Source organism: Protopterus annectens, chromosome 10.part0 (genome assembly GCF_019279795.1).
Source record: "Protopterus annectens isolate FY-2018-M chromosome 10.part0, PAN1.0, whole genome shotgun sequence".
In the NCBI taxonomy this organism is placed as follows: Eukaryota; Metazoa; Chordata; order Ceratodontiformes; family Protopteridae; genus Protopterus; species Protopterus annectens.
This window is the reverse complement of record NC_056744.1, coordinates 190,171,394-190,198,653: the sequence shown is the minus strand read 5'-3', so window position 1 is coordinate 190,198,653 and position 27,260 is coordinate 190,171,394. Positions and strand designations below refer to the sequence as shown.

Here is a 27,260-nt window from a genome sequence, read left to right as displayed (position 1 = left end):
ATGGCACATACTTGTTGGACATACCCTACCACTGACGGCGGGTAATGTATGGTATTGTTCTGTTTAAAGCACTCATGTGGCACCCCTTGTGGTGTCTGTGATGTGTACCTTGTGGCCCACTGCTGGACGCACAGTTTCTACAAGCGTTAGTATGCTCACCAAGACATCCCTACATAAATACCTTTTCCCACTTTATGCATTGCGGACCAGGCTATACATACAGTAAATAATTAATACAAAACATGCTATACATAAACCTACATATCGAGTGTTCTACATACCTTGTTATCATTCCGGACATTCGTCTCTATCTCTCTCACACTGCTTATCTCTCTCACACTGCTGAAACAGGTATATGGTATGAGCATACGGTTTGATTGTCTGGCAAGTCATCCTGATATACGTCGATACCTGTAACATGTGGTTTCCTGCCACCAGTTGGTTTTCCTGAGTGACTAATTACTTGCACATCAGCTGTGCAACTACTCAATTCACCAATTACGTGGCAACAGTGGGGTATAATTGAATTCTCCACTTGGGCATTGCCCATTTGCCCTATCTTCGGGGAGACGGTCTGTATTGTGTTTTGTTGTGTGTAATTGCAACTGCTATGTGTAGAGGCAAGTATACTTTGGATTCATGTCCCCCGTGGATTGTGTGTGACAGCTAGAGTATGTGGTTCAACATGTGGGTGTACCTGTCATCCCAACCATCTGATAACGAACTATTGCAAACAAAACCTGTAACATCTCCGTTTGTCACATTATACAACGGCTACAATTATGCATGGTGCCTTTAATTGTGTCTCTCACAAGGTATGTTGACGGTTCTGCAGATGTAATTGACTAAGTAGATGTTTGTGCTGTTATTACAGTCTGTATTGCTAATGTTTCTAGTGTGGGGGATGTTGGTGGGTGTATGTAGCATATACAGGTTTGTGGGGCTTGCAATTCTACATATTCCATATATATGTGTGTGGGCTCTGTCCCTAATTAAGAGCTATCAGTTAGTAGACTTATGTTACGGGATTTTACATTGGGCCGTTGTTAATTGGTTTCTAAATAGTATGCAGGTGAGGTTGATACTTCCATACCTCCAGAATTGCAGCGATATGTAAAGGGATATGTATAAATGACAGCTATCCCGTGTATTTCTCTCCCAGATATTTGCAGTCATTGCGGTTGTGTTGGTAACAGAACCTCTTTGCCATGGGTTGCCACCTTTTCATATGGCCATTGTTGGACATTTGCGGGACACACAGCAGTGTTTACAGGCCGACACATAGCCACGGTCAGTACACAGGATAGCACATACTTTTATCCTCAATACATACCTATTGTTGTGGGACTTTGGCTACTTATCATATTGCATGTAACATTTACGTTTCTTACATACATATTAATGTCCTACAATCTCAGACATTTGCCTTTTGTTATGTTTTATGTCAGAACACACCTGCCCAGGGAGGGTCTGTCCCTCCTAATGTGGGATAGGTGGTAACCGTATGCCTACGGCTAGCTATACCCACACCTACCGTAATGATCTACCTCTGAGTTGGCACTAACAGACACATGATGCGGACACACACACACACACACAATACAGTCACACGGAGATGCACATGGCACCCTCAACACACACATACACAGACTACGGCACTCACAAACACAGTTGAACACAGTGGACTGCAACACCAGCAGTGGTAACTACATGTCCCTTCATATCATCATACTATTACTCGCGGTTGTACTGTTCCAGTACTGTGTTCTTTCGGTCTTTCAGCCTTGTGGTGACGCGTGTCGGTATGTTACACGTTCCATAGTTGGTGGTATCCTATTTATTTGTACCTCCAAGGTGTTATGAATGTCGTTGACCTATCTATATATATTTGCAGATGTCGTTGAATCCGTATATATCAACATATATCACTCTATTGCCCTTTTTATCTGTATTATACATATGTATATATGTGTACATATATATATATATATATATATATATATATATATATATATATCTGACAGGGAAAGTGACAGGCAAGCTACACCTTTCATTGTGTACTTGTCAGTGTATACTGTTTCCTGGACTCCGCACGTTTGTGTCTGTACCTGTCACATTACACACCTGCCATAGGTTAGGGTTACCAGCTGTCCCACTTTGCGAGGGACAGTCCCTCTTTGGGCAGTTGTGTCCTGCAAAATATTTGTAAACATGGCAAATGTGCTAAGATTGTAGGACATACTTATTTCCTATAGTTTATGTAATAGTTGCACAAAACAGTTATTCTGTATCTGAACCACCTATATGTTATAGACACAGAATAAATAAGTAAACATTACAGGAATAAGCATTTATCTAGGCAAAACAGTGAAGTTCTGATTTTCGTACTGGCCGGGTGTATGTGTCGGCCTGCAGACATCTGACGTATGTCCCACATTGGACATTTACAGAGGTGGCAACCCTACCATAGGTACATCTTGGCTAGCAATAGTGTTAGATGATTCTATACATGATTGCGTGTTCTACTCCTGGCAGTGGCCGTTTTACTCTTCAGAGCAGGTGCTATTAGTATAGGGGTGGATAATACTGGTTTCACCTGTTCTGGACATCATTGACCGTGATCTGCGCTATATTCAGAGAAGCTTATCCCTGTTTTGCGCATATCCATATAGTCATATTTAAACATCGCTTACCAGCAGTGGGCAATGCATATTCCCGCTAATGTGTGCTAAACATGATCTGATGACCTGCATCCGACATGCATTACTCGTGCCTTCGGGATTACGTTACATCCCTTGCAGGACGTGGGACCGGGAACATGCACGACAGTCACTGCATTTAACACATGGATATCTGGAATATGTGCACGTGTTATGTCATTTTGTACGTGGAGTATACTAAGGCTGTTACTCCATACTGCACTCACATGGGTAACTCAGTTAGTTTACATATTGATGAGTCCAGTTAATGGTGTCTCCATGTGATGTTTACTAGATGTGCTCCGGCATTGGGTATGTATGTCACAGTGAGCCACACATGATGCTGTGCTACACCTTCAAACGACCGTAGGTGGGGCATGCTGGAGTGACGAATACCTGTCATGGGTACAATCCATGCCTTGACACAACATCCATGATTTTATTGTGTGGAGCCCCTCATTAATGCAGCAGGGACTCCGTGATGAGTGTGTGCAGAACAGTGCTTAAACACATGTGCTCCCGCGATTGCCTCTGCTCCACTAAGCGACAGTTGGTTACTCGATGTTGTGGCGACAGCGGACACTGTTTGCCCTGTATGGTGTATAACCTCTGATAATTGGCCATTTACCTACCGATGTACCTGGGAACCTATACACACAGCACCACCATATGCTGATAGGCGCATGTACTGTTCAGGTGTTGACATTCCGTGTTCCAATAGCTGTTGTGTGTACAATGTTTGAGGGCTGCCTATGTAGGATTCACACAGTGGGCCACGTATACATTACAATTTACAGGTGGTCATGTTTGTGTACCATCCATTTTACTGTGTGTGCAGGTGGAGAGGTGTGTCAGTCCGTAGGGGCCTACACTGTCAGAGCATGTGCTATACGTTCCCTCTTTGCCAAGGAGTAGGCATATTGGGCACGCCTCTGTCTGCCTACTGGGGCTGGCATAGTGTGTTCATGGTCTGAATCCCTCTGTGCCTGTGATGGCCTTGGCAGTTGCGGTGGGCTATGAGAGCCTTCACCATTTTGTCCCTGCTGCAGCTGTTTCCGCAGGATCATATTATCTAGCATGGCACATACTATGACGATGTGGGTACACGTGCCTGGAGAGTCCTGCAAGGCTCCAACAGATGTGTCCAAGCACCGGAACTGTGATTTCAGCATCCAGAACATATGCTCTATGATGATTCTGGTTTGTGCGTGTGCCTCATTATGGCGTTCTTGCATGGGTGTGTGTGCATTTCTGATGGGAGTCATCATCCATGGCTCCATTGCATAGCCAGCATCACCCACAAGGTAGCCATGTGGGATGTCCCCCCTGACAAATACCTGATATAGCTGTGAGGCATGCCAGATATGGGAGTCATAGTAGCTTCCAGGGCTGCCAGGACACACATCCATGATAATGCCCTGGGCATTGCACACGACCTGACAGTTGATGGAGTGGAATCCCTTGTGGTTTATGTAGTGCCTACCATGCTCACCAGGTGGTGGCTTGATTTGTATGTGCGTGCGGTCTATCGCACCCAGTACCTCCGAGTAGTGTGTCACACAGTGGAAGTGACGCATATTGCTGGCCAACTCCTCCTGAGTTCAGGGGAAGTGTATATGTTCATTGGCATGTGGTAACATGGCATCCAGGAACTGGTGTAGTACCCTGGATGCCGATGCCTGTGAGATCCCCATTATATCTCCAGTTGGCCTTTGAAAGGTACCTGTGGCTAGTATTCGCAAGCTTGCACATACCTTGGTGTCCACTGGGATGGGTTCCCCTCTGTTGTTTCTGGTTCTCAGGCGTGGCCGGCACAGCTCCACTATTTGCTGTAAGATGTCCCTGTCCACCCTGTAATGCTCTACTATCTCCAGATCATGTAGCCCCTGGTAGGTTACCCTTGGTCTGAACACTCTTCTCCTCCTCCGGGGCCTGCAGTGGTTGTCGGCATCATCCTCCACAACACCGTCAATCTCTAACACATGCTGATGAATCACAGCTATGGCAGCTCCAAACATGTACATTTTAAAAGTTCCCCATGTGTTTACACCTATGGTGCAGTGTTTGGGAATACACAGGTGTGTGTAGGGTGCTTTCACACTTTATACTGTTGTGCTGTGAACATCAATGATGTCATAGGGTGTGTATGTACGATCATAGCTACAGGGTACCTTATGTGTTTTACTACCGGAACTACTACTGTGGTGCCTTTGGTGTTGAATTACATTTGGCTGCCGTGGATTAACTCTTGACCTTCCCTTTACATTTCTGCATGTTCCACCTACCATTTTCTGGCATGCATCCAGCAGCCTGCTTTCATTTGTACTTTCCTAGACCAGGCTTATCTTGCGTAATGTGTGCTATTGCCGGTCTACTGTCGGTTTGATTTGCTCTGCTATGACAGATCTCCTATCTTTGCAAGCCAATGCCTCCCCTCCTTTCTTTGCATTCCAATGCCTCCCCTATCCTGTTTTGCAGGTTTCTGCGAGCAGACTTGTCAGCTGCCGTCGATTGGCCACCGTGAGCTGATCGGTGTTAATTGCTCATTAGTACTCCAGTTACCCTACTTCAGCATTTCCTTCTTTTCTTCCCCTGACCTCCCTGTTTGTGCTATTGTTCGTGGTGCGTGCATCCACTTACCGGGTTTCGGGTATGTTTTCATCCCCTTACACATGCGCTTTCGGCCACCATGTGTGCTCTCAGCTAAACGATTCTATACCTTCCTCCCCACCCCTATCCTGCAGCTTTGCTTAGCAACAGCCAGGTCAGATTTGCATTGCTCCAATGTGCTTACTGCTATGGTGGCACACCCCTCTGCTGATGTCATGTATCTCCTCTGAGCCACTCCTCGGTGTTATAGCGCTATGCCGTATGGTACAACCTTCATCTGGCAGGACGTTTGCGATTCAGTATTACCTGCCTCATTTGCATGGCATTGACTACTAATTCATAGTTAACTCGCCGAACACTGTCGCAGGCCCTTAGCAACCCTTGCACCTTGGTTGTGGTGTTCCATGCCTACGATTGCGTATTATGGTGTAAACCTGATTTGTATTACATTGCGATTTTATGACATTTTTATATAATTTGTTCCTGTTTGCGCACACATGCCCTGTGGTTGTACTGTGCGTTACTGTGGACATGACATTAAATGTTGTTTTTTAGGTGTTGTGCATCTTTTCTTATGCCATTGGCTGTGTATTTAGCCATTGGCATATGTTAACTTTGTAATACATGAGTCTGGTCCATTTCCATAGCTCCGATGTTCTGTTTGGGAAAATGTAAACCGTGTTTTTTGGTTTACATTTCCGTGGGCTTACACTACGCCTGCACCATTTCATGAATCGCTATCTGCCTTCATTTGCATGGTGCAACACTGCACATGGGGTAATTAGCATACCTATGCCGTGGGCTGCGCAGTTCTGGCATACGCCGGTAGTGCACGTGGAATTGGATCATACCTGAATCGCTCAACGGCCATATTTGGCATTATTCCACCTACGCTATGCCTGCGCCTGGCACAAGCTTCATGAATCCCGGGGACAATCTATAAAATGACAACTGAACACATCAGAAAGGTGTCATCTCAAGAATGCAATTTCTGCATAATTTTTCTTCCCAGTACCCAGGACTAGGTAGATAAAATATAATACCAAAGTGGTACCTACAGCTATATGTTTAAGTTGCTCAAAATATTTGACATTTATCTCATATGCGCATGCACACACACACACACACACACACACACACACACACACACACACACACACAAACACACACACACACACACACACACACACACACACACACACACACACACACACACACACACACACACCAAAACACACTAACAGTACCTGATCAGTGTTTTCAACAACCAATTTTGCTTCCCAAACATATACCAGCCATCTTCCAGAAATGTACAGGAAGCCTATTCCTTACTGATGTCATGAAGAACTAGAGTATACAATGCTTTAAAGAAAGTGTCACTAAAATGTCATTCTCTTGCATATGTGGATTGTTTCAGTTAGTGAGCTGTATGTCAAACCACAAGCATGTAAATCATGAAGTCTATAATCAGCATGCCTGTTGGATTTACTTATGTCTCTGTTATCAACTTGTCTGTAAAACAAGGAGTCAAGTAATAGACTAATGATTTTACCATTGCGGTGAGCAGCACCCATCATTACCATATTTTTTTCTTGTCAACTTTCTTAATTCTTACCATAGCATTATTACACAGGGCAATTAACAAATCTCTTTATGTCTTAGATAAATTATACAAAAACAAAAAAAAATTCAGAACAGGCTTCTAATGAGATAAGGTACTAATGCCTCTTACATCAGTTGGGAGGGGTGTTAACATGACTTCATTTGGAAAGCAGAGGAATGCCAGAGATGTTAACAGTACATAGTTTATTAGACAATAAAAATTCCACGTATGAGAAAAAAAATGAGATCTGTCAGCATGTATATCAATTAGGACATGCATGAGAGCCTTTCTTTCAATAAAGTAAGCTCCTCTGTTGTCAAAATACTGAATGATAAACTGCAAAGTTAAAAACAGTAGGGAGCTGATACCGCCTGTCCAAGTATCATTGCTGCTGCTACTACTGCTGCCAACATGTGCTACATTCTCCCTTGCTGATGCTGATGCTGATGCTACTGCTGGTAATATGCTCATGGTTGCACTTGCATAACCTGTACCCACTTCCTAGTTCTGCCTTTAGTACACTTCTGTTGGATGAGTATTTTCTTAAATGTAAACTGTTGACAATGAATGGTTCAGCCTCTCCTTAGTGGATTTATTGAAATACTCAGCTGTGAGCTCTTCAATAGTGCAGGTCTAGGATACCTCCTTGCCAGAGATTTGGTGACTGAGGGTAGCAGTCCTTAAAAATCCCCAGGATTCTGACCAGCTTAACTTCAGATTCCTTCATTCTTTCCTGCCTTTTGTCCTGTTTTACAGTTTGTTGTTGGTTACAGGCTAACAGAGAGACTATAACAGAGGGACATCACCATCATCATTAACCCCCGTTTTCCTATTTTCTACTTGTAGTCATGGTGTCATGTCAACTATTGTCATCTTTCTCGATTCATTGCCACTCTCCTACCTTCTTCGACAGTCATGCCTGTCACTAATCTTCTTTCACACAATCCATCCATCTCTTTGTTGGACACCCTCATTTTCTCCTGCCTTCTTTCTGTCTGTCCCAAATCTTCTTCAACAGATTGTCTTTTTCCTCCTTGCATATATGGCCAAACCCCCATAATCTATTCTTTTTGCCCTTCTCTTGAACTGGAGCTACTTGGGCTTCTGTTCTGATGTCATCATTTCTTCATCTTTCCCACAGTGTACATCCTATTACCTATCTCAGACACTTCATTTCCGTCACCTGTAGATTCCTCAAGTGCTCTTGCCTTCACTGCCCAGGTTTCTGTACCAAACAGTAGCACTGGCCGCACCACTGTTTTGTACACCTTACTTTTCAGCTTCTTTGGCATTTTTCTGTCACAGACTACCCCTGATATTCTGTGCTATTTGTCTGCAGCCTTTCTGATTCTAGCATCGATCTCCTCATTCAGACTTCAGCCACCTCTCCCAGGTAAGTGAAGCTGTTAAATTGTTCTACAGTTTTCTCTTCTATTTCACTTCTCACCTTCTTCTGATTTCCACTTGCTGCCATGACAACTGTCTTGTTTGTACTCACTTTCATCCCATTAGTCAAAGTACTAAGATAATAGGTCACAGTGTGTGCTCAAATTTAACATGTCTTTGGCAGGTATTATCACCATGCTCTTTACCATTCTTCCCATCAGTTGTAAAGTGTACATTTTTGACTAAAACTCTGATTATACAGTTACCAGAATCGTACAGTGACCTATTATGATGGCCTGAACATATTTTCATGAGAAATGTGTTTATAAGAGAACTCATTTATTTTTGTTAGTAGAATCAGTGTAGCTTTAATGTATTTTAGCATTCTGTTTACTTCAAATTCACTGGCTGATAAGCCAACTGTCTACTGTTCATCCTTAATGTGTTCTTGGGTTTCTTAATTAACGTATGACTCAAATACCTCTCAACCTCTTAGAGCAAGAAATCTGGACAAAGCCATAAATAAAAGTGGGATAAAGAATCAAAGGTAGAGACAATTTTCAAATATTGCTCTTACAAGCTTAGAAAGTTAATAGAATAACAGGTTTTGCATTATTTAGCATGAATTTTCTGAAGTGTATAAAATCTGAAACTCAAATATCTGTCATTATTTTCTAACTTCATTCTTTAATTATTTGCCAGAAATCACAATTTTATGAAAAATTGACCAAAAATATGAGGCAAAAATCTGGACATTCTGCAAAAGTTTGTGCAGTTGAGAGGTATGTCATTCTATTGTGCAGTATTCTGGGCTGAGCATGAAAAAGGCCCTATTGGATCAGCACTGGACAGCTGTAAAGAAACTAAAGTGAATAGAAATAAAATAAATCCCCTAAATGAGTCAAGCAGCCCCATCAAATTATTTAAAATGATAAATAACAAAGTCAGAATCAAACAGAAAACCATGTATTCTAAGATGCTGGTACTGAAGTGAAAGAATGAAACTGAAGTTAATGTTTGTAAGAGAGCTGCCATATAAAGTAATGTATTTAAAGTAGGAAGCAAGCCGATGCAATCATAATTTGAAGAAAAGAGAGCATTGTAGACTTTAACAGTAAACCTCTCATTTACAGTTGCTGACAGTTTTGCCTATTAACACAAAGGCCGGCCTTAGGCCATTTGGACCTATTTTTCCCAATAGGGCCTCACTGTAAGGGCCACAGTGGTGCAGCGGTTAGTGTTGTTGCCTCACAGGAAGAGGTTCTCCTGTTCAATTCTCAGCTGGAGCACCTTCTATGTGGCGTCTGCATGTCCTCCCCATGGCCGAGTGACATATAAAGACATGCAGGTAGGTGTGTGCATGAATGGGTGTGCCTACTTTGAAGGTTGGGCGTCAGGCTGGCAACTCAGCACCATAAAAATCCACTGCCAATCATAAGAAGACCAGAGTTCCACTGTGATGACTCCTAACCAGGAAAAGCCAAAAGACATTACTTTTTTTTTCCCAATAGGGCCTCACTACTATGGGAGGTGTCACAGTCATTATGCCTTTTGTTACCTACCAAATTTGCCTGTCAGCCATTACACCCAAGTGCAAGGCATTTTCCTACTAGTAGTTTAGCTTCCACATTAGCTATGTGTATCATTAGTGGAGTGGACTACATTTCCTGTCATGCACTGCACTAGTGGCTAGTCTCGTATTACTAATACTGTAGTGTCACAACACTCACATGACTGTCAGTGTTAACTGCTCATGCTCTTGGAGAAGTCAGTTGCTGCTGCTGCTGCTGCTGCTGAGTGCTCAGCAGGATTTTCAACCCAACAATGAATATGGACTAACTTGTCTGTACTGATTCAATTCCTGTCACAGAAGACAATAAGACCAGGTTTAATACGAAGACTGACAGTGGCACTATGTTTTTGTTTGCTCCTTTTTTGGTATGGGATGCAAGATTAGCATGATGTCATTATAAGAAATAACTACGGTCAGCCTAAGCCACCATGAAAACAAACACTAGTAAGGTAAAAAAAAAAAGTGAACAGGTACAGTGATGTGAAGCAATTTCTGATCACTATGACAAGTGATAGAGTATTATCATTTCAGAGGTATAACAGAGAAACACATGATGCAGTACAGATAGGAGTGAAATAAACCCAGAAAAATGAAGCATTAGTCTGTGTGCTTAGTGGAAGGAGGCAGAGGCAGACAGAAAAATTATTCAACTTGGTCAAACCAGAAAAAAAAAAAACATTAAAATAAGTAGTTTGGCTGTAAAAAGATAATGCAGTAATTCCACAGTTTTAGAGTCACATAGTGCAGAAGGACAAGAACAAACCTAGATACTGAAAATGTTGGACTGGATTGAGGAAGAGTTTTTTTGAGGAAGCACATTGTAGAAAAGGTCGACAAATAGTATGGGTTTTGCATGTTTTCAATGCATTCATGTAAGTTTTCTAAAGGCATTCAGATGTCTTCCTTCTCACCAAAACATGCTGCTTAATGGTTACTCTAAATGTTTCCTGCATGTAATATTCACAGCTGGCTTTGTGGCCTAGGCTATAGCTGGAAATGATCTGCAAGCATTAGTCCACTTACCCAGTTTAACAAGTAAATAAATAAAAATAAACTTTCAAAAATAGTTGTAAGTAGGGTGGTGTGTAAATTGAGCATTACCGTTTGTAAGGAGATAGCTAAGATTATTATTGTTGTTAAGCATTTTGATGTGTTTTAACAATTTCAGTTAGGTCTGTGAAAGCACACTTAAAGTAGTAACGTATGAGGATTAACCTGGCAGGTGCAGGAGGTAATAGGAAGTTCATGAAAGATGAAAAGATAACATGAGAAGAGAATACCTAACAGAGGTTAGGACCCCAAGGCTTCCCACAACAATTAAGCCCATCCCCACTGACTTGTGCATTGTTACATCTCATACATTTTGGTTATCTGATCCGAGACAATTGGGCATTGGAGGTGAGAGCTGGGAACTGAAAGTGGATGAGTGAAGGGGTTGAGATGGTAAGTAAGGGCTGACATGGAGGCCCTACAAAATGGTCCAAACTGGGTCCAAGAATTGCTTAGGTCAACCCTTTCTAGCACTGCAATCAATGTTAACTCAGAAATGTGCAGACTACAACTGCTTGATATACTGTAGAAAATAGTGAATCGTCCATGTTATTATTTTAAATACAGAAAGAAACTTTCTTTGAGCTGTGTTGGAGTGGTGTACATTAAACTGCCAAATTATTACGAACTGTTCTTACTGGTACTAGCAACAATATGATTGAGAACATAAATATTTATCTGTAATGTCACAATGAGAAGTCGAACTTCAGATTAGAAGGATAACATAACCTGGTATGAGCTGTGCAGGAGAGTTGAGGAGATTGCTGTGTTTGCTGGAATCCTGGAATTAGTACATGTGCACAGTTAACAGCAAGTAGCATAAGATAGAATGAGGCAAATTATTGTTTTCTTTTAGACATTGATACTGCAAAATTTGTAATACGTCATAGGAACACATGGATACCTCAAGAGATAACGGGGAGAAGAGATGAGTGCTTAGTCCAGAAAACAAAATGTTGACCAAGAATAAACTTGTTTCTCAGCTTGTTGGCCTTCTATGTGCACCCTGTACATGATACTAGAAAGTAACCAACCTTTTAATGATCACTGTGTCCTTGGCTCTTGAATTTTAAAATTTTGTGAGGGGGTATAAATCAAATAAAGTAGGCTGACTGGTGAATAATCCTGCTGTATTTAACCAGTCAGGCTATACAACCTTGATCCCATCTTGCCTTTAGTTGGTTGACATCTAAATCTGGGAGCAGTCATCTTACCTCTCTGAAGCTGGTATGTCAGCTCTGGGCCATGAAGCAGCATGCTAGAAAGGGATCTCCTTGCTTAGAAGGCCATTTTTTTGCTGAAAGGTGAACAGGGATGATTGTGCCCATGGTAAATAATTATGAAAGGTAAACATAACAACACTGCACTACCTAGAACTTGGCACAACCACCAGATCAGAGCATGGAGATGCTGAACTGCACTTAAGCTGTAATCATAAGTAGTGCAATCCAACATCAAACATTTCAGCAAATTGTTGGCTCTTCTCTCTTTAGTTATTTATTTATTTTTTTCTAACTATCAGTTTAATATCCTTGCAGGTGGTTGTGCTGATGGATCCAATGGAAGACCCTGATGACATCCTTCGAGCTCATCGCTCACGAGAAAAATCTTATATTTTCGATGTAGCATTTGACTATGCTGCTACCCAGGTGAGAGGTATTCATTGACATGGGGCTGATTCTTATAACTCCATATAATGTCATTATCATATATGATGTGGATGACATAACATATTATTTGCCAGTGTGAATTTATGACATGAATGTAACTTTTTGAAGCACAGCTTCAGGGTTAATCAGCTGGCCTGACAGTATGTCACATTCCTTAGATGGATGACATAGCACACTATTTGTCACTAGGTATTTATGACATGAATGTAACATTTTGATGATTGACTATTCTGTGGTAATCAGCTGTCCGGACAGGACGTCACAGTTCTGTTTAGATTTTGAGTCTGGGGATTTGTACATGGTAGGGGCACTGTTAGTCTCAGTAAGTGATATCAAGTGCTGCACCTCTGACTAGAGAAATGATAGAAGTGAGCTGTAATACAAATAATGATGAAACATGGCTCAGGTGCCCAGAAATGACAGTTTGATACAGAAGTGTCAGACAGTCTTCTCAGGCAGTCAGAGACTGACAGTTTATAGAGTACAAGAACAGCACTATCTGCAGTCTTGTGTTTCTGCTAAACACACTGTCGTGCAAGGGTTACACGATTCAGAAGTGTTACTCACCTTGACTGTCTCCCAGATAAAGTGCTGCAATACTAAATGAAAATCTTTATGCGGACAAAGTTACTGACACGCCCCATGCAGGTCAGGGTCATACTTTTACAAACCTTCTGTTACATCAGGTAGATGTAGGAGGGCGTCCTGACCTTCAGCGACCTCTTTTAAAAACTACAGGTACTGAGAATGAAAGAGTGAGAGAGAAAGCAGCTTTGTGGCATTGGGCATGATGAGTCTTGTATGGAGGAATTAATTGCTGACCAGCATTAGTACTGCTTGCAAGGTCGTTTCCTTGAGTAAGAGGTATAATATACCTATAGTTTGTTAAAAGCAGAGGAGAAAACACTTTCTTCTCCAGCATTTGCTGCAAAACTCGGGACATTTCACAACATGATAGGGGATCACTTTTATTTAGAATTAAGTTTCCTTCTCAACTCTTGCTTGGACATATGAATGTTAATTTTTTTTCCCACAAGTAGATTACACTGACTAAAGCCAGAGATAGGGAAATGTGCCTTTAAGAATTTGGAATGTAGTTAAGAAAAAATGAAGCTGGAAGGGAAGCGCTCTCTTGCTGCTGGAGTATGCAGCAGATAATGTGAAAAAAAGATTCAACCAGACTGAGAAGAAAATAAGGAAAATAAGAGAATGTATGTGAAAAACAATACTTCCAAAGATATCCTAACTTTATAAGCCCATATGATTTTTATAATTCATTTGCAGGTGAATTTTGCGTATTTTCTGAAAATACCTGGCTGCCCAAAATTCTGGTCAGGTTATTTTTTTCTGGCATGAGAGATAGCCATTTTAACTAGTGCAGTATGATATTAACTTAACTTACAGAAAAACATGATTTTTATTTTGCAGTGATGATTACTGTACACTATTATGCTGGTGTTTGTAATACATTTGTAGGTCTTTTTTTTCAAGTGTAGCAAACAAACCAAGTAATGTGGCAACCGGAAAGCATCCCATATTCCTTTGTGTCTGTGAAGAAGCTCAGAGAAAGCTGTTTTTTACCATTTCTCCTTGAAGGCAATGTAGAAAGAAATCCAAATTTATGGCTAAGCTGAGCAGATTTCCTCCTACTGCAAAGAAAATCCTGCTGGCTAATGCCAGGGAGTAACATAAATTTAATATACAAACACATGCAGATTACTGTCCTCAAAAAGAAACCGGGAGTACATTTTACACATTTTAGGGCCTAATTACGGAGAGATGAACAGCTAAAGATTCCATTCATCACTAATTGTTCTGAAACTGGCATATAAGCAACTGATGAGTGTTGTTAATTAACCAATTTGAATGCAGAACTGCTTCAGAACCTTTCAGAGCACCACAATGAATACAGCCCAGGAACATCTGTGAAATTTACCTTCTTCTATTTTCAAACATTGCAGCAATAAAGTATTTTAAATGTAGTCAATCTCCTTTATGAACTTGAGTTTGCTTGAGGTATGTAAACAGCATAGTTTCCTTGTAGGTAAGGGCAACTGACTTTCTGTAGCTTTACTCAGAAACATGCTACTGTTTTTTGACCTTTAACAGGCTTTTAATCATCAAGCATCCCTTAACAATCTGTTGATCCATTCATTACCTAATCTGGCCTGGCTTTACCTTCCCAAATCACCCTATGTGTTTTTCCCCTTTGGGGATTATGACATCCACAGCTGATTCAGATTTTTCAGTTATGTACCAAGCTTTTTCACCCTGTTAGCTGGCAGATGCAATGCAGTGTTATAGTACTATAAGTCCAGTGCAGGTGCATGCATTTGTATATCTGTTTATGTGGGTTTATGTCAGATGATCAGGTTTTCAAAAATTTGAAATTCATATGGTCAAGACCATATGTTCAACATGCTAAAAACTCAAGCTAAAAACTCAAATGAAACAAAACAACAAAAAATTAAATTTTGCAGGGGGTGGATAGCCACCCTGCACCCCACATCCCTGCAAAATACATATACCAACAATGAGATCACAGTACAGTGGGGAAAAGGGTAAGTTACCCACTCCCCACTGTACAACAATCTCCATACAAATGCTTTGAGTTTTCTGAAAGTTGAACATATGGTCTCGACCATATGAAGTCTGAATCTCCGAAAATTGTATCATCTGAGGTAGAGCACAGAGCACATTCTTTGCCAGTGCTCAGACTGCACATTTGAGGACTTCCCCAAGGCAGTGCTGTCACAGCAATAAATGCACAAACCACTGTCTTCTGGAATGTTTAAGTCCATATTGGCTGCCCACCACCACTTAGGCCACTCTTCAAGTCTAGTTTCTCAGGATGGCAGTCATGGAGCTATCACAAACCGACCACTATTTAAGTAAATTAAAAAAAAGGATTGCTGTTTTGAAACACCAGATTCTGTGAAATTTGAAATAGCAATTGCATAAGATTCAAAGTAAATGCAAAAGTGGCTGGCAAATAAAGGGCTGCTTCAGTAATGTTGTGTTATTGTTTTTTCCTGTGTTGTTGAAATATAGATCAAGGTTAACTGATTGGCACAAAGTCTCCTGAATGAACAAAGCAACCAAAAATTAATCTCAATATCCATTCAGAACACTTCTGAAAAAAAAATATTGTTTTGTAGAAAGTCACACACATGCACACAGACACGTGCATGTGCACGCACGCACACACACACACACACACACACACACACACACACACACACACACACACACACACACACACACACACACACACACACACACACACAAACACAAACATTCACATGTGCCCTTCCATTTCTATTACTTACTATAACCAGGTCCAGAGTCACTGCATGCTAGAGAAGGGAGGGAAAAAAAAACAGAAAAGGGATCCTCATCTTCCAGCCCCAGCTGATCATACTTTTGGCTGTTTTGCTGAAAGTCAGAAAGGAGAAAATAAAACAGCAGCCCTCATGTTTCAACTCAGTCTGATTATATTTTTGGTGAGTATCACCATTTAATTAGCTGGCAGTCACCAAAACAATCTACTGCTATCAATGCATGCTTGTATAAGTTACCGTCTTCCCATTATGACTCTATGTGTTCTATCAGTGAGCCAGTCAGTGACCCTTTAATGATATAAGAGTTATACCTAGGTAGGTGAGTTCATCAATGATGCCTGAGTGGGGGATACTGTCAAAAGCCTTGGCTAAGTCTAGGTAGGCTGTATGCACAGATTTCCCCTTGTCCAGGGCCTTGGTGACTGGCTCGAAGAAGTCATCCAGCTTTAACAGGCATGATCTCCCTTTGACAAATCCCAATTGAGTAGGGTCAAGTGTTTGGAGATTACATATATCTTTGTTGATAAGGTCCATGATGATTCACTCCATGGCCTTGCAGATAAGGCTAGTCAGGCTAATAGGTCTTTAGTTTCCAGGATGAGTGGAAGCAATACCTTTGTGCAAGGGAATAAAGGTGGCCATTTTCCATTCAGCTGGGATGAAGACAGTACTTAGACTATAATTGAAAAGAATACCCAATGTTGTTGCTAATTTTTGTTGGAGCCCGTGTAGGACAGAGCGTGGGATGTCATCAGGTCCCATAGATGCTGTGTTTTTGGCCTTAGAGAGGGTGTTTACGACCTGCTCTTTACAGATACAAGGTAGGCGACAGGTGGTAGGCATGTCATGGGGTAAGTGTGGTGGTGACAAGAGTGTGAAGTTCTCATCAAACCCGTCAGTCAACAGGTTAGCTATGTCCACATGCTTAGTATGTATGTATCAGTAACTACCAGTTCGGCACAAATCTAGGCCTTTCCTTTTAGGCAGTGGACATAATTAAAGAATGCCTTATAGTTGTCCTTAGTTGAGGAAGCTAATTTGGATTTGTAGTTTGCTGTGGAGGACTCTAGAAGAAGTCTTATTTGCTTGTTTAAGCTGAGGAGGGAGTGTTTACAGTTTAGGAGGCCTCGCTCCCTATTACACTTAGACAGCAATTTCTTCCTCTTATTGTAAAGCCTGTTAATGGCATTTGTCCACCAGGCAGGTTTGCTCTTCCTTGAGGAGGTCGTTTTGGTCCTATCAGGTATGGTTGAGTCAATGCAGTTATACGGGTATTTGTATAAAGCATTGGTGTACAACTCAGAAAAATTGCCAGTTCCATCTAGGGGGGGGGGGTGCAGTGAAGCTATTTGTACCATCCCATAATAGGTTATAATCTGCTTTGGAGAACTTTTTTTAGTTTAGTTGCTGCTGGGGGAGGGGTGGGATTGGTGTGATAGTTACTTCGAATGAGACTTATTTGTGGTCAGATCTCACTAGGGAAGACCTCACAGTGGGGGAGGGTGCTATCATTGACCTAGTATTTCTATGTGTGTGTGTGTGTGTATGTGTGTGTGTGTGTGTGTGTGTGTGTGTATGTGTGTGTGTGTGTGTTCTGTCCTTTGACTCAGTATTATTTATAAACATCTTTAATGAGACATCATAGCTTTCAAAAAAGGCACAGAAGCTGGTGAGAAAACCAAAATATTTTAAACAAAGCAACAACACTGATAAATAGGAAACAGCAAGTATGAAATTATAACCAAGAAAAGAAGAATAAATCACCTTCCAAATAAGCTTTCCCCAAAATATGCAAATGGCCTCCAAAAATCATAAAACCAATGTGCATAATCCTCCAAAGCCTGTGCTTGTTTCAACTTAAAGACATGCCATTATAGATCTGTATTTAAATCAGTTTTCATTTTTCCTCAATATTTAACATTAAAAGCAGTCACCATTAATGACACTTGGATTAATCATGGCTGAATACATCAATTTGCTGACAAATCTTCATATCATAATTGTAAAAGGAAAAACCTGTCCTCTTGTGTGGGGGATGGGAGCCCTCATGGCAAAAGTGGTTGCTACAGCCCTGCTCCTGTGCCATCAGCTGAGTTAGCGCACACACACGTCGTTGATAGAAAAATACCAAGTTGTATCTGTTAACACAAATCCTTGAAGTGTTTTCCAGAAATGTGTAGAATATCCATCACATAGGCAGATGCATTTCAGGTTTCCTTAGCCGAACTATACAGTCACCTGTGAATGATACATCTAACACTATCTAACACTATCTGTGCTACTACCACTAGTGTGACTTACTATGCCCCTTTCAACATCTATAATTTAGTTCTGAAAGTGTCATCACAGAATAAACAATAAAGGTAACAGGGGACACCCTGATGTGTAACCATTTTCTCAAATGGCACCTGTTTCCACCCATTCATATCCGCTTGTGCAATAATTTGCAAAAGGAAAAAAAGGTCCTTCTGTGCCAAAGAATTAAACATGGTGATACTCTATAAAAAAATAGACATTGTGATACTCTATAAATAGCACTGTCCTTGCCAAACTAACCTTCTGACTCAACTTTTTCATATTAGAAAGATATAATATCGACACCTTGATTTGCTTTGATAAAGCCCTGTTGAGGCAGTGCAACCAAAGGTGGAACCACATCTTCTGAATCTAAAGCTAAAATTCTAGCAGATGTCTTAAGCCATTAAAGCAGAGTGATGCCTCCAAGTGTTTCTGCAGTTACATCCTACTGATGTCGCTAGGCATCAAATATTGCTTGTTCACATTTGCAATAATTCCAAATCTACATTACATACAAAAGTATTAAACTATTTCACCGTAAAGCTTACACGATGCCAAGCACAACTGTATTGATATATGAATGCTGTTTAATCCAGTTAGAGATATTAATTGTTATTCATGTAATATTTATTTATGATGTCATAACTTTCATGTTTTCTAAATACCCCAGCAACCAAGTACCATGGACAGAACCAATTCACCTCATATGAAAGCTCTTATCTGGATGAACAAAATGCTACCAGCAGTACGTGTGAAACTTGAGTAGTTGCTGAGATATGTAAAAGTTGTTTAAAAATATCACAAACTTGATAGTTATGTGTGACTTATAAATCCAGGTTAAGACATATAACAAAAAGAACACTACCATTATAAAAATAGTTTGTACTGAAGAGTTTGCCATTTACACTTCTTTAGTAGCCCCTGTGGTTCTAGAGATATGAATATTTGTTTGAAATGTGAGGACATAATCCGATTCTGTCAAAAGGCTTAGACTCCATCCATTGAAAGTTAGAGTGCAGACTGCCAGAGCACCTTTGAAGGGAATGATGTAATGTCAGAGAAACTTCCAGAGCACCTTTGAAGGGAATGATGTAATGTCAGAGGTTAGTAATGATAATGAGTCTATGTCACACTGGGTTACTTGTATTCCTTACTCTTTACTTTGGAAAAGGCACTGTTGACTTGTATTCCTTACGCTTTACTCTGGAAAAGGCACTGTTGATGTTAAGAGCATCAGCTAAGGAAACTGCCCAATCCAAAATCTCTTTTGAAAATGACAGCAATTTCCTTGCCAGTTCCATTTTAAAAATCTTAAAGGTCTTCAAGTTACGGAACATTCCTCTTTAAATAATTAATGGCTTACAAATTCTCAGCCTTATTCGACAATTTAAGGTAACTTTGCATTGCTTGGGGACCCTGAAGTGTCATATAAATGCCTCTACTTTATCCTCTCAAAATCTGTTCTCAACAGCAAGGGCTTATAAAAATGAGACATGTTCTGCAACGTGTAAATTGCTCACATATTACTTTATTTTGTGCTTTTGCAATTTAGCTGTTAACTTTGGATATGCCTACTGCCTCCAACCCCTACCACCAAAACAAAACAAAAGAAAACTCATGTATGCTCTCCCAGTTAGTATGAATAATTTGGAAGTGTAGTTATCCCTTTTCAATTTTATGTATTTTACACAACAAATGTCCCTTTCATTTTTACTTTGTAATAAACACATTTCCTGTTTTAACCTGCTTCTGTTATCCTGTACCTAGTATAGACTCACTTTACCTAACTTAAACTTAATAACTTTATATCAGACTAACAGCTTGAAGCTTCCCAGACCTGCTTAGCAACATTAATCAACATATCTCATCTATTTTCATCCCCAAACTGTCATATCTATGGCATTCCTTCTGGAACCTAATGTTGCCAAATCAAACCTTTCATATCCAAGACTGCCATACTGTGATCTGACAGAACTGTGGGAATCATACCAATCTCAACAGCATTAGGAAAAGCACTGCACCAACCATAAGAGTAGTTAATGCAGCCATAAAAACAAGTTCTGTAGCCATATGTTCTCTAGCATCTGGGTGCGAGGAGTGCCAGCGTCTATCAATTAAAACAATTTTATTTTCATTTCTGTCAAAGCTGTATTCTATGACAAATGTCCTCTTCTTCTTGGGATTTTATCCTGCCTGCGACATAACATAGCATTAAAATCACCGCCTAAACTAATTGCATATCATCTTTACCCTAGCCTGTTCAGTTTATCCATGAACAGAGTAAAGCCACTTCTTTCTAATTTGTAAGGGTCATAAGACTTACCTTCTATAATCATGTAATATTAACATCATCAGGACACCATCTGCTTTCTGTGTCAAAGACACCTGCTCTGTCTGGACCTAGCCAGGACCTTTGTTACTATTCCCCATGTAGATATTATTGACAGACTGGTAATTTGAGTATAAATTCTTATGTTGAGTAGTAGATAGCTAACTGATCGTCTGACAGAACCCATATCTTTAGAATTGCAGATATCACTTCTGAAATAAAAAAATACTAGTGAAGTACCACATGGCTCTTTATTTGGGCCTGTCATGTTTGGTATATATCTCTCAAATCTTCACAACAACACTCCTGGCCCATGATTATCTAAGTTTTCAGATGATTGTTAACTGAGTGTTAATTGATGTTCCACTTACTCACAGGTGATCCAATATGGGCTAGACCATGTTAACAATTGGTGCAAGGACAATGGTCTCAAATTAAATGTAAAAATGTATTTGAAGCTTAATACATCCAATACTGATGATAAAAAACAGAAATAACAACTATTTACAAAGAAATACATCTAAGAAATAGGAGAAGATAAGAGAGGTCTTACTAAACTGTAAGCAGTAAACATCAGTAAGCTAAAAAGGTCCATTTTGCTAAACACAACTTTTTGCATACCATATAGTATTTTTATCAGCTTTATTAACTCATTGCAATTAAAAACAGTAAGCAAGTATAATATAAAACATATGGAATAAAAGACTGTGTCTCAAAACACAGGCTTAAAACATCCAAAGCTCATTATAAAAAACAGCAGTAGTAACTATGTACAAAGAAAAAAATGTAAGAAATAGGAGAAAATGAGAAGAGTTCATACTAAACTGTAATTAGTAATAAGCTATAAAGGTTACAGAGAAGTACTGTGCTTCCTTTCACCATAAAAAATGATTACATAAAATAAGTGTGCACAGGGTAGATCACGGACCATTTTGTGTAAGCATAGGAAAGCTCACTAGGAAAATCAGTGCAGTTAGCTTGACTTTAGAACTTGTATGCAGACAATGTAAAAGTCACTAATGTTTGCTCACTGTGGAATTTTGGTCTCCTTTGTATATCCAATTCTAATCTTCCCTCTATAGGAATATAATATATGATAGACAAGTGGGGGTCCCCATTCTAAAGTGATGTATGCCCTTACTACACCCAAAACTTGCAGTAACCTTTTCTTATTCAAGGGGGTCTGCACTCCAAGATTCAGTTTATTACACACCCAAAGGGCTATTCTAGAGCTTGGAATGGTGAGCCCTATGATTTTTTGGAAGCATGTTGCCACTTTTCCCAAAAGCTGAACACTGTAGGAAAGTATCACATTTTATGAAGTATACTGAGCTGGGAAGATCTAAATCCTAACAAGTGCTACTTTCTGCAGAGTCACAACCTCTCTTGGCATTCCCCATCCAGTAGTCTTCATGCAACAGAAGCACCATCTTTTCAAACACATAAGGAAACTTCCTCTGAAACCTTGCAGCAGCTGATATAGAATTAATATAATTGGAGATTTATTGACTGCCAATTTTGAAAAGCCAGGATTCCAGCAAAGAGACCATCATAGATTTTTTATGGGACAATGAAGATTTGATGGAAGCCAGATTGTCATATAGCTTTGCAATATATGATCAGCAGATCTCCCTTTCAAACTATATACATACTGATCCTTTACCTTTCTATATAGCAAACATCAGAACATCCTTTAAGGAAGTTAGGAGCAAAGTTGAAGAAACTTCTAGAAGGAACTCCATGGGAGATTCCAAATACAGCTTAGGGTTTTAAAGCTGTGAATCTCTTGCTTTCTTCCTATTTTACTTGTGAAGTTGAAAAATTAATCAATACCTAGTTCTTATAGGGTCATGTCACAAAGAAAATGAAGGTCACTCCATAGAGTGACAGTTGGGCCCCATATACCTGATAAACCAATAATCTTAGAGATTGCTTTAAGAGCCAAGTGGGTGCGATACAAGGAGTGCCAACAGATAAGTTTCTTGGGAAGAGACTTGGGGCATCAACTGACAAGCCACAAAGATATCAAGTCCAATATCTTCCTTTCAAGAGTTGCCCATAAGGGTAGATCATCATGTGAATTAAAAAAAATGAGCAAACTGGAAGGCTTTTAGCATAATTCCTCCAGTCAGAAATACTCAAGCCCGTATATGACATTAGCATTACCCTCAATGCCAGTCTCACTGTCTTCCTTCTTCTGTCCCAAATGTATTCATCTAAACATTTTCTTTCATTTTTCTATCATCTTGAGTAAATAATAGGAGGATGGGATAAGAATGTGCTTGAAAATATAAAACAAAGAGGGGGTGAACATATTGATCACAGAAATGCATCCCATTATGGATAAGTATAGTTTCCTCCTTGAGAGAACACAATTATATATCTTATCCCATATGTCCTGGAGATAAAGTTTCAATATTTGCTAGATCTCTGGGTGAATTTTAAGGCCCAGATAGTGAGAGTGGGATGTAGCCAATTGGAGGTAGAAGGGTGTGCACACAAGAGAAAGTGACAAAGAAGCTGGTTTCACTGGAAATAATTCCATCTTGGACATATTAACTTGCAACTCTGATTTATCATTAGATTTACTCAGTAATGTTCAGACAGAAGGAAGATTGAGAAGAGGGTCGCTATTGAGGATCAGGTAATCATCAGTGAATATGAGATCTGTAGCTTCTATACCATATAGGGACCAGTGCAACCATAGGGAAGAGTAGTTTAACATCTTGTTGAGTGGATCAATGGCTAAAAGAAAAAGTGCAGGAGAAAGGGGCAGACTTTTCATGTACCTTTCTCTAAAGGGAAAGGGTCAGACACTTGTTATTGATGACAGATGCTTGTTTTTTTATAAAGGGCTTTAACCATGTATATGAATTCTATGGGGAAGTCTATTTTAGTCATGACACACTCACACTACTGGTAATCTCATTTATTGGAGTAGAAAGCCTTTTCAAAATGTACAAATAAAGTGGATATAGGTTCAGGCTGGTCCCCTTCAGATGATCGAACATTTAAAAGCTCGAATTTCATATGGCCGAAACCATATGATTGAACTTTTAAATGTTTGAACAGTCTGAATGGAGATATCCATACAGCATGGAATGGGAAGATTCCCCTTTTCCACAATGTAGTGTTATCTCGAAGTTGGTATATTTAAATAGAGGAGGGGTGTGAGGGGGTGCAGCCCCCCATGTGAGAGGAGTAGGGTGGCTTGCCTCCCTGCTAGAAATGTTTAGTTTTTTTTTTTTTTTTTACCATGTTTGAACTTTTGAAAATTCGATCTTATGGTCTCGGCCATATGAAATTCGAACATTTAAAAGTTTGATCATGTGAAGTAGACCCATTCAGGCACATGGTTTAAGCCCTGAAAGTAAAGTAGCAGGGTGAGAAAATTATCTGGGTTGCTTCTCCTCTTAACAAACCCTGCTTAGGTGATGGAGCAGATAAATCAATAAAACCCAGCACTCCGAAACCACCAAGGACAATCTTGTAGAATAAAAATGTTGTTTAATAATCCCCTCTGGAACTTCATCAGAACTCATAAAATTAAAACACTGTTCTATTTAAATGCAAAATTAAAATTAAAAAATTAAAAAACAATCACATGCCTAGTCCCACAAGTAAAATCATTTAACTGAGACAACTACTCAAGTACTAACGCCCTTGCCCAACATTTCCTAGAATTTGTAAACTCAAATGCCCTGGTTCAACTAAGCAACACTCCCACCAGATGTGACAACATATTGGACCTTGTCATCACCAACATGGGCAACCGGTGTTCCACACCGGAGGTCAACCCATCACTGGTTAGATCTGACCATAAGCAAATCACTTTGGATATCCACATTCTGCCCCCCCCCCCCCCCCCCCACGGACAAGGAAACTACCGTGAAAAACTTTTCAAAAGCAAACTTCATGTTAATTAAGACCGAGGTGGAAAGTTTCAAAGCCCCCATGCTGAAGGATAACGCTGTCCAAGCTGCAAAATCCTTTACTAATGTATTCTGCGGGCACCTACAAGAATGCATAGATCATGCCATTCCAAGCAAAACCAAGACTCACTACTCCAAGAAAAGGAAACCAGTCTGGTGGACTCCTGCCATAAACAAGCTATACAATAGAAGGAGGATACTAGTACAGAAAAGAGTAAAATCCCAAGAAGGGAAGACATCCCTGATCAGTATCAACAATAAACTATGATCCCTCATAAAATCTTCCAAGGTGAACTTTGAAAGAAAAATTGCCAAGGACTCCAAAGATAACCACAAGGCATTCATTAGCTATGTCAAGAATCTAAGCGACAATGGTCAGATCTAGTTAGTGCAAAATGACACAAAATACACTGAACCAACCGATATCGCCAACATCCAGGCAGACATGGTCAGCGCAAACTTCACCCCTCTCTCACCCCCAAATGGGCCCATAACAATACCTGAAGAATGTAGAGTCCCTGAAATCACAGACACTCAGGTTACAACAGCCCTCTCCAAAGCCAAAATCACAGCATCAATGGGACCGGCCAGTGTCCCAGGGTGCATACTACATGACCTCAAAAATGAACTAACCCCTCACCTAAACACACTGTTCAAACTCAGCCTCTCCACAGGCTACGTACCCATAGAGTGGTGCACAGCAACGGTTATTCCGCTCCACAAAGTTGGAGCCACAACAGACCCTGGGAACTGTCACCCTGTAAGCCTGACTAGCTTGGTCTGCAAGGCTCTTGTGCACATCATCATGGAACCCATTAACAGAGACATTGGGAACCTCCAAACACTGGACCCTACCCAGTTCGGATTTGTTAAGGGCAGATCATGCCTCCTAAATCTGGTGGACTTCTTTGAGAAAGTTACCAAGGCTATAGGTGAGTGAAAGGTGGCACAGACAGCCTACCTAGACCTCACAAAGGCCTTTGACACCATTCCACATTCTGGTATTATAGACAAGCTCACCAGCCTGAACATAGACCCCTACGTCACAAGATAAGTTGCCAGCTGGCTCACAGAGAGTACCCACATAGTGAGAGTTGCGGTAGCTAGGTCCAACTCTAAACTGGTTACAAGTGGCAGTCCCCAGGGCTCAGTCCTGGGACCCCTCCTGTTTGGCATTTACTTCTCAGAGGTACAGGCAAGCACAGGTGGACTATGGCTGACCAAGTTCGCAGACGACTGCAAACTAGGGGCTATAATTGACTCTCCTGCTGACACAAACATCCTCCAAAAGGATCTCATTGAGACAGATACCTGATGTCAAAATCATGGCCTCAAGCTAAATGTCAAAAAGTGCATAGTCATCCCCTTTGGAAAAAACAAAGTACTCACAAACTATCACATAGGTAGTAGTCCCCTAAATACAAAAGACATAATAAGGGATCTGGGGACACAAGTAGATAGTAATCTCACCTTTGATAATCACATTGCCAAAGTGGTTAGAAAATCCTTCTACATGGTCCACCTAATCACAAAAGGGTTTGCATCCAGATCAAAAGAGGTCATTGTGCCCCTCCACTCATCACTCATCAGACCCATCATAGAGTACAATGCCCCATTTGGGATGTACCTTATAAGACACCTGCAATAGCTGGAAAGACCACAGAAATACCTCACCAAGAGGATCACTGTCCTAAAACAGATGCTCTATGCAGTTCGACTGAAGAAACTCCAGCTGTACTCGGTTGCATACTGCCTACTCAGAGGTGATCTCTGCCTGACATAGAAGGCCATGTCCAACCCAGAATTGATGGACATGCTCCACCTAAAGAAAACCTTATCCCCTCGAGCCACATGCTCTAGGGATCTAAACCTCACCACAACAATAAATAGGATGTGCTGGAGGGATAGATTCCTGTCCCAGAGACTTCCCATGCTTTGGAACAAGATTCCAATCTACATTAGGCAGAGCTCCTCGCTAACACTCTTCAAAAGAAACCTTGACAAGTGGATGGGAAACAGAAAGTTTACTCCGGGGATCACTTCAGTGGCTCTGCTGGACAGAGGCACAGGGGAACTAATCTAAGGGGGTGGCAAAAGCCAACACATTCTGGCTAGGCTTATAAATGTCTTCGGGCAGATAGCCTAGTACCTACCTATGAACCTATGACCTCTAATTGCTCAATTTTAAGACAGAGTGTATAGATAAAGTGTCATTTAAACCTGGATAGTGAGTTGCATTCAGTATAATTTGCCATTTCAATTTAGCCATATCCAGGTGCTCATCAACCACCCTCCCTTGAAAATCCTTCACCACCTTCTCCACTACCATAAACTTAAAAGAATGAGTGGAATAATTCCTGATATGTCTATACAAAGCATTACTCAATTTACAATTTCTAGTGTCAGCGCAGTGCTCATATATATGATCTCGTAACCTTCTCATGGTCTTACCTATATAAAAACTTGCACATGATATACATGATAGACAACATTTTTTGTCTCACAATTGTGCCTCCTTTTTGTCAAATAAGTGACATTTCTCACTGTAAAATAGTCACAGGTCATAATATATGAGCACTGTGGGCAAACTCCACACTTTTTAGTGCCATTGCCTTGTATATTTTGGGAGCCATTAAAGTACACAGCTTCCAGATTTTGTTTTAAAGACCTACTCTTTCTATATACAAAGGTTGGTTTACTGCCCATTTTTACAATTAGCTTACTAAATACTTCCAAGTCACTCGCAAAGATGTACCAGTTTTTTTCTAT

General features: G+C 40.5%; 1 protein-coding gene across 2 annotated transcripts in view; it reads left to right on the top strand.

Moving 5' to 3' along the window:
- KIF19 (kinesin family member 19) overlaps window positions 1-27,260 on the top strand; it is a 1,202,512-nt gene that overhangs the window by 445,978 nt on the left and 729,274 nt on the right. For both annotated transcript variants that reach the window (XM_044085136.1, XM_044085135.1), the window contains exon 3: window positions 12,460-12,570. In XM_044085136.1, coding sequence (XP_043941071.1) covers window positions 12,460-12,570 — 111 coding nt within the window. The remainder of the gene's footprint in view (window positions 1-12,459; window positions 12,571-27,260) is intronic.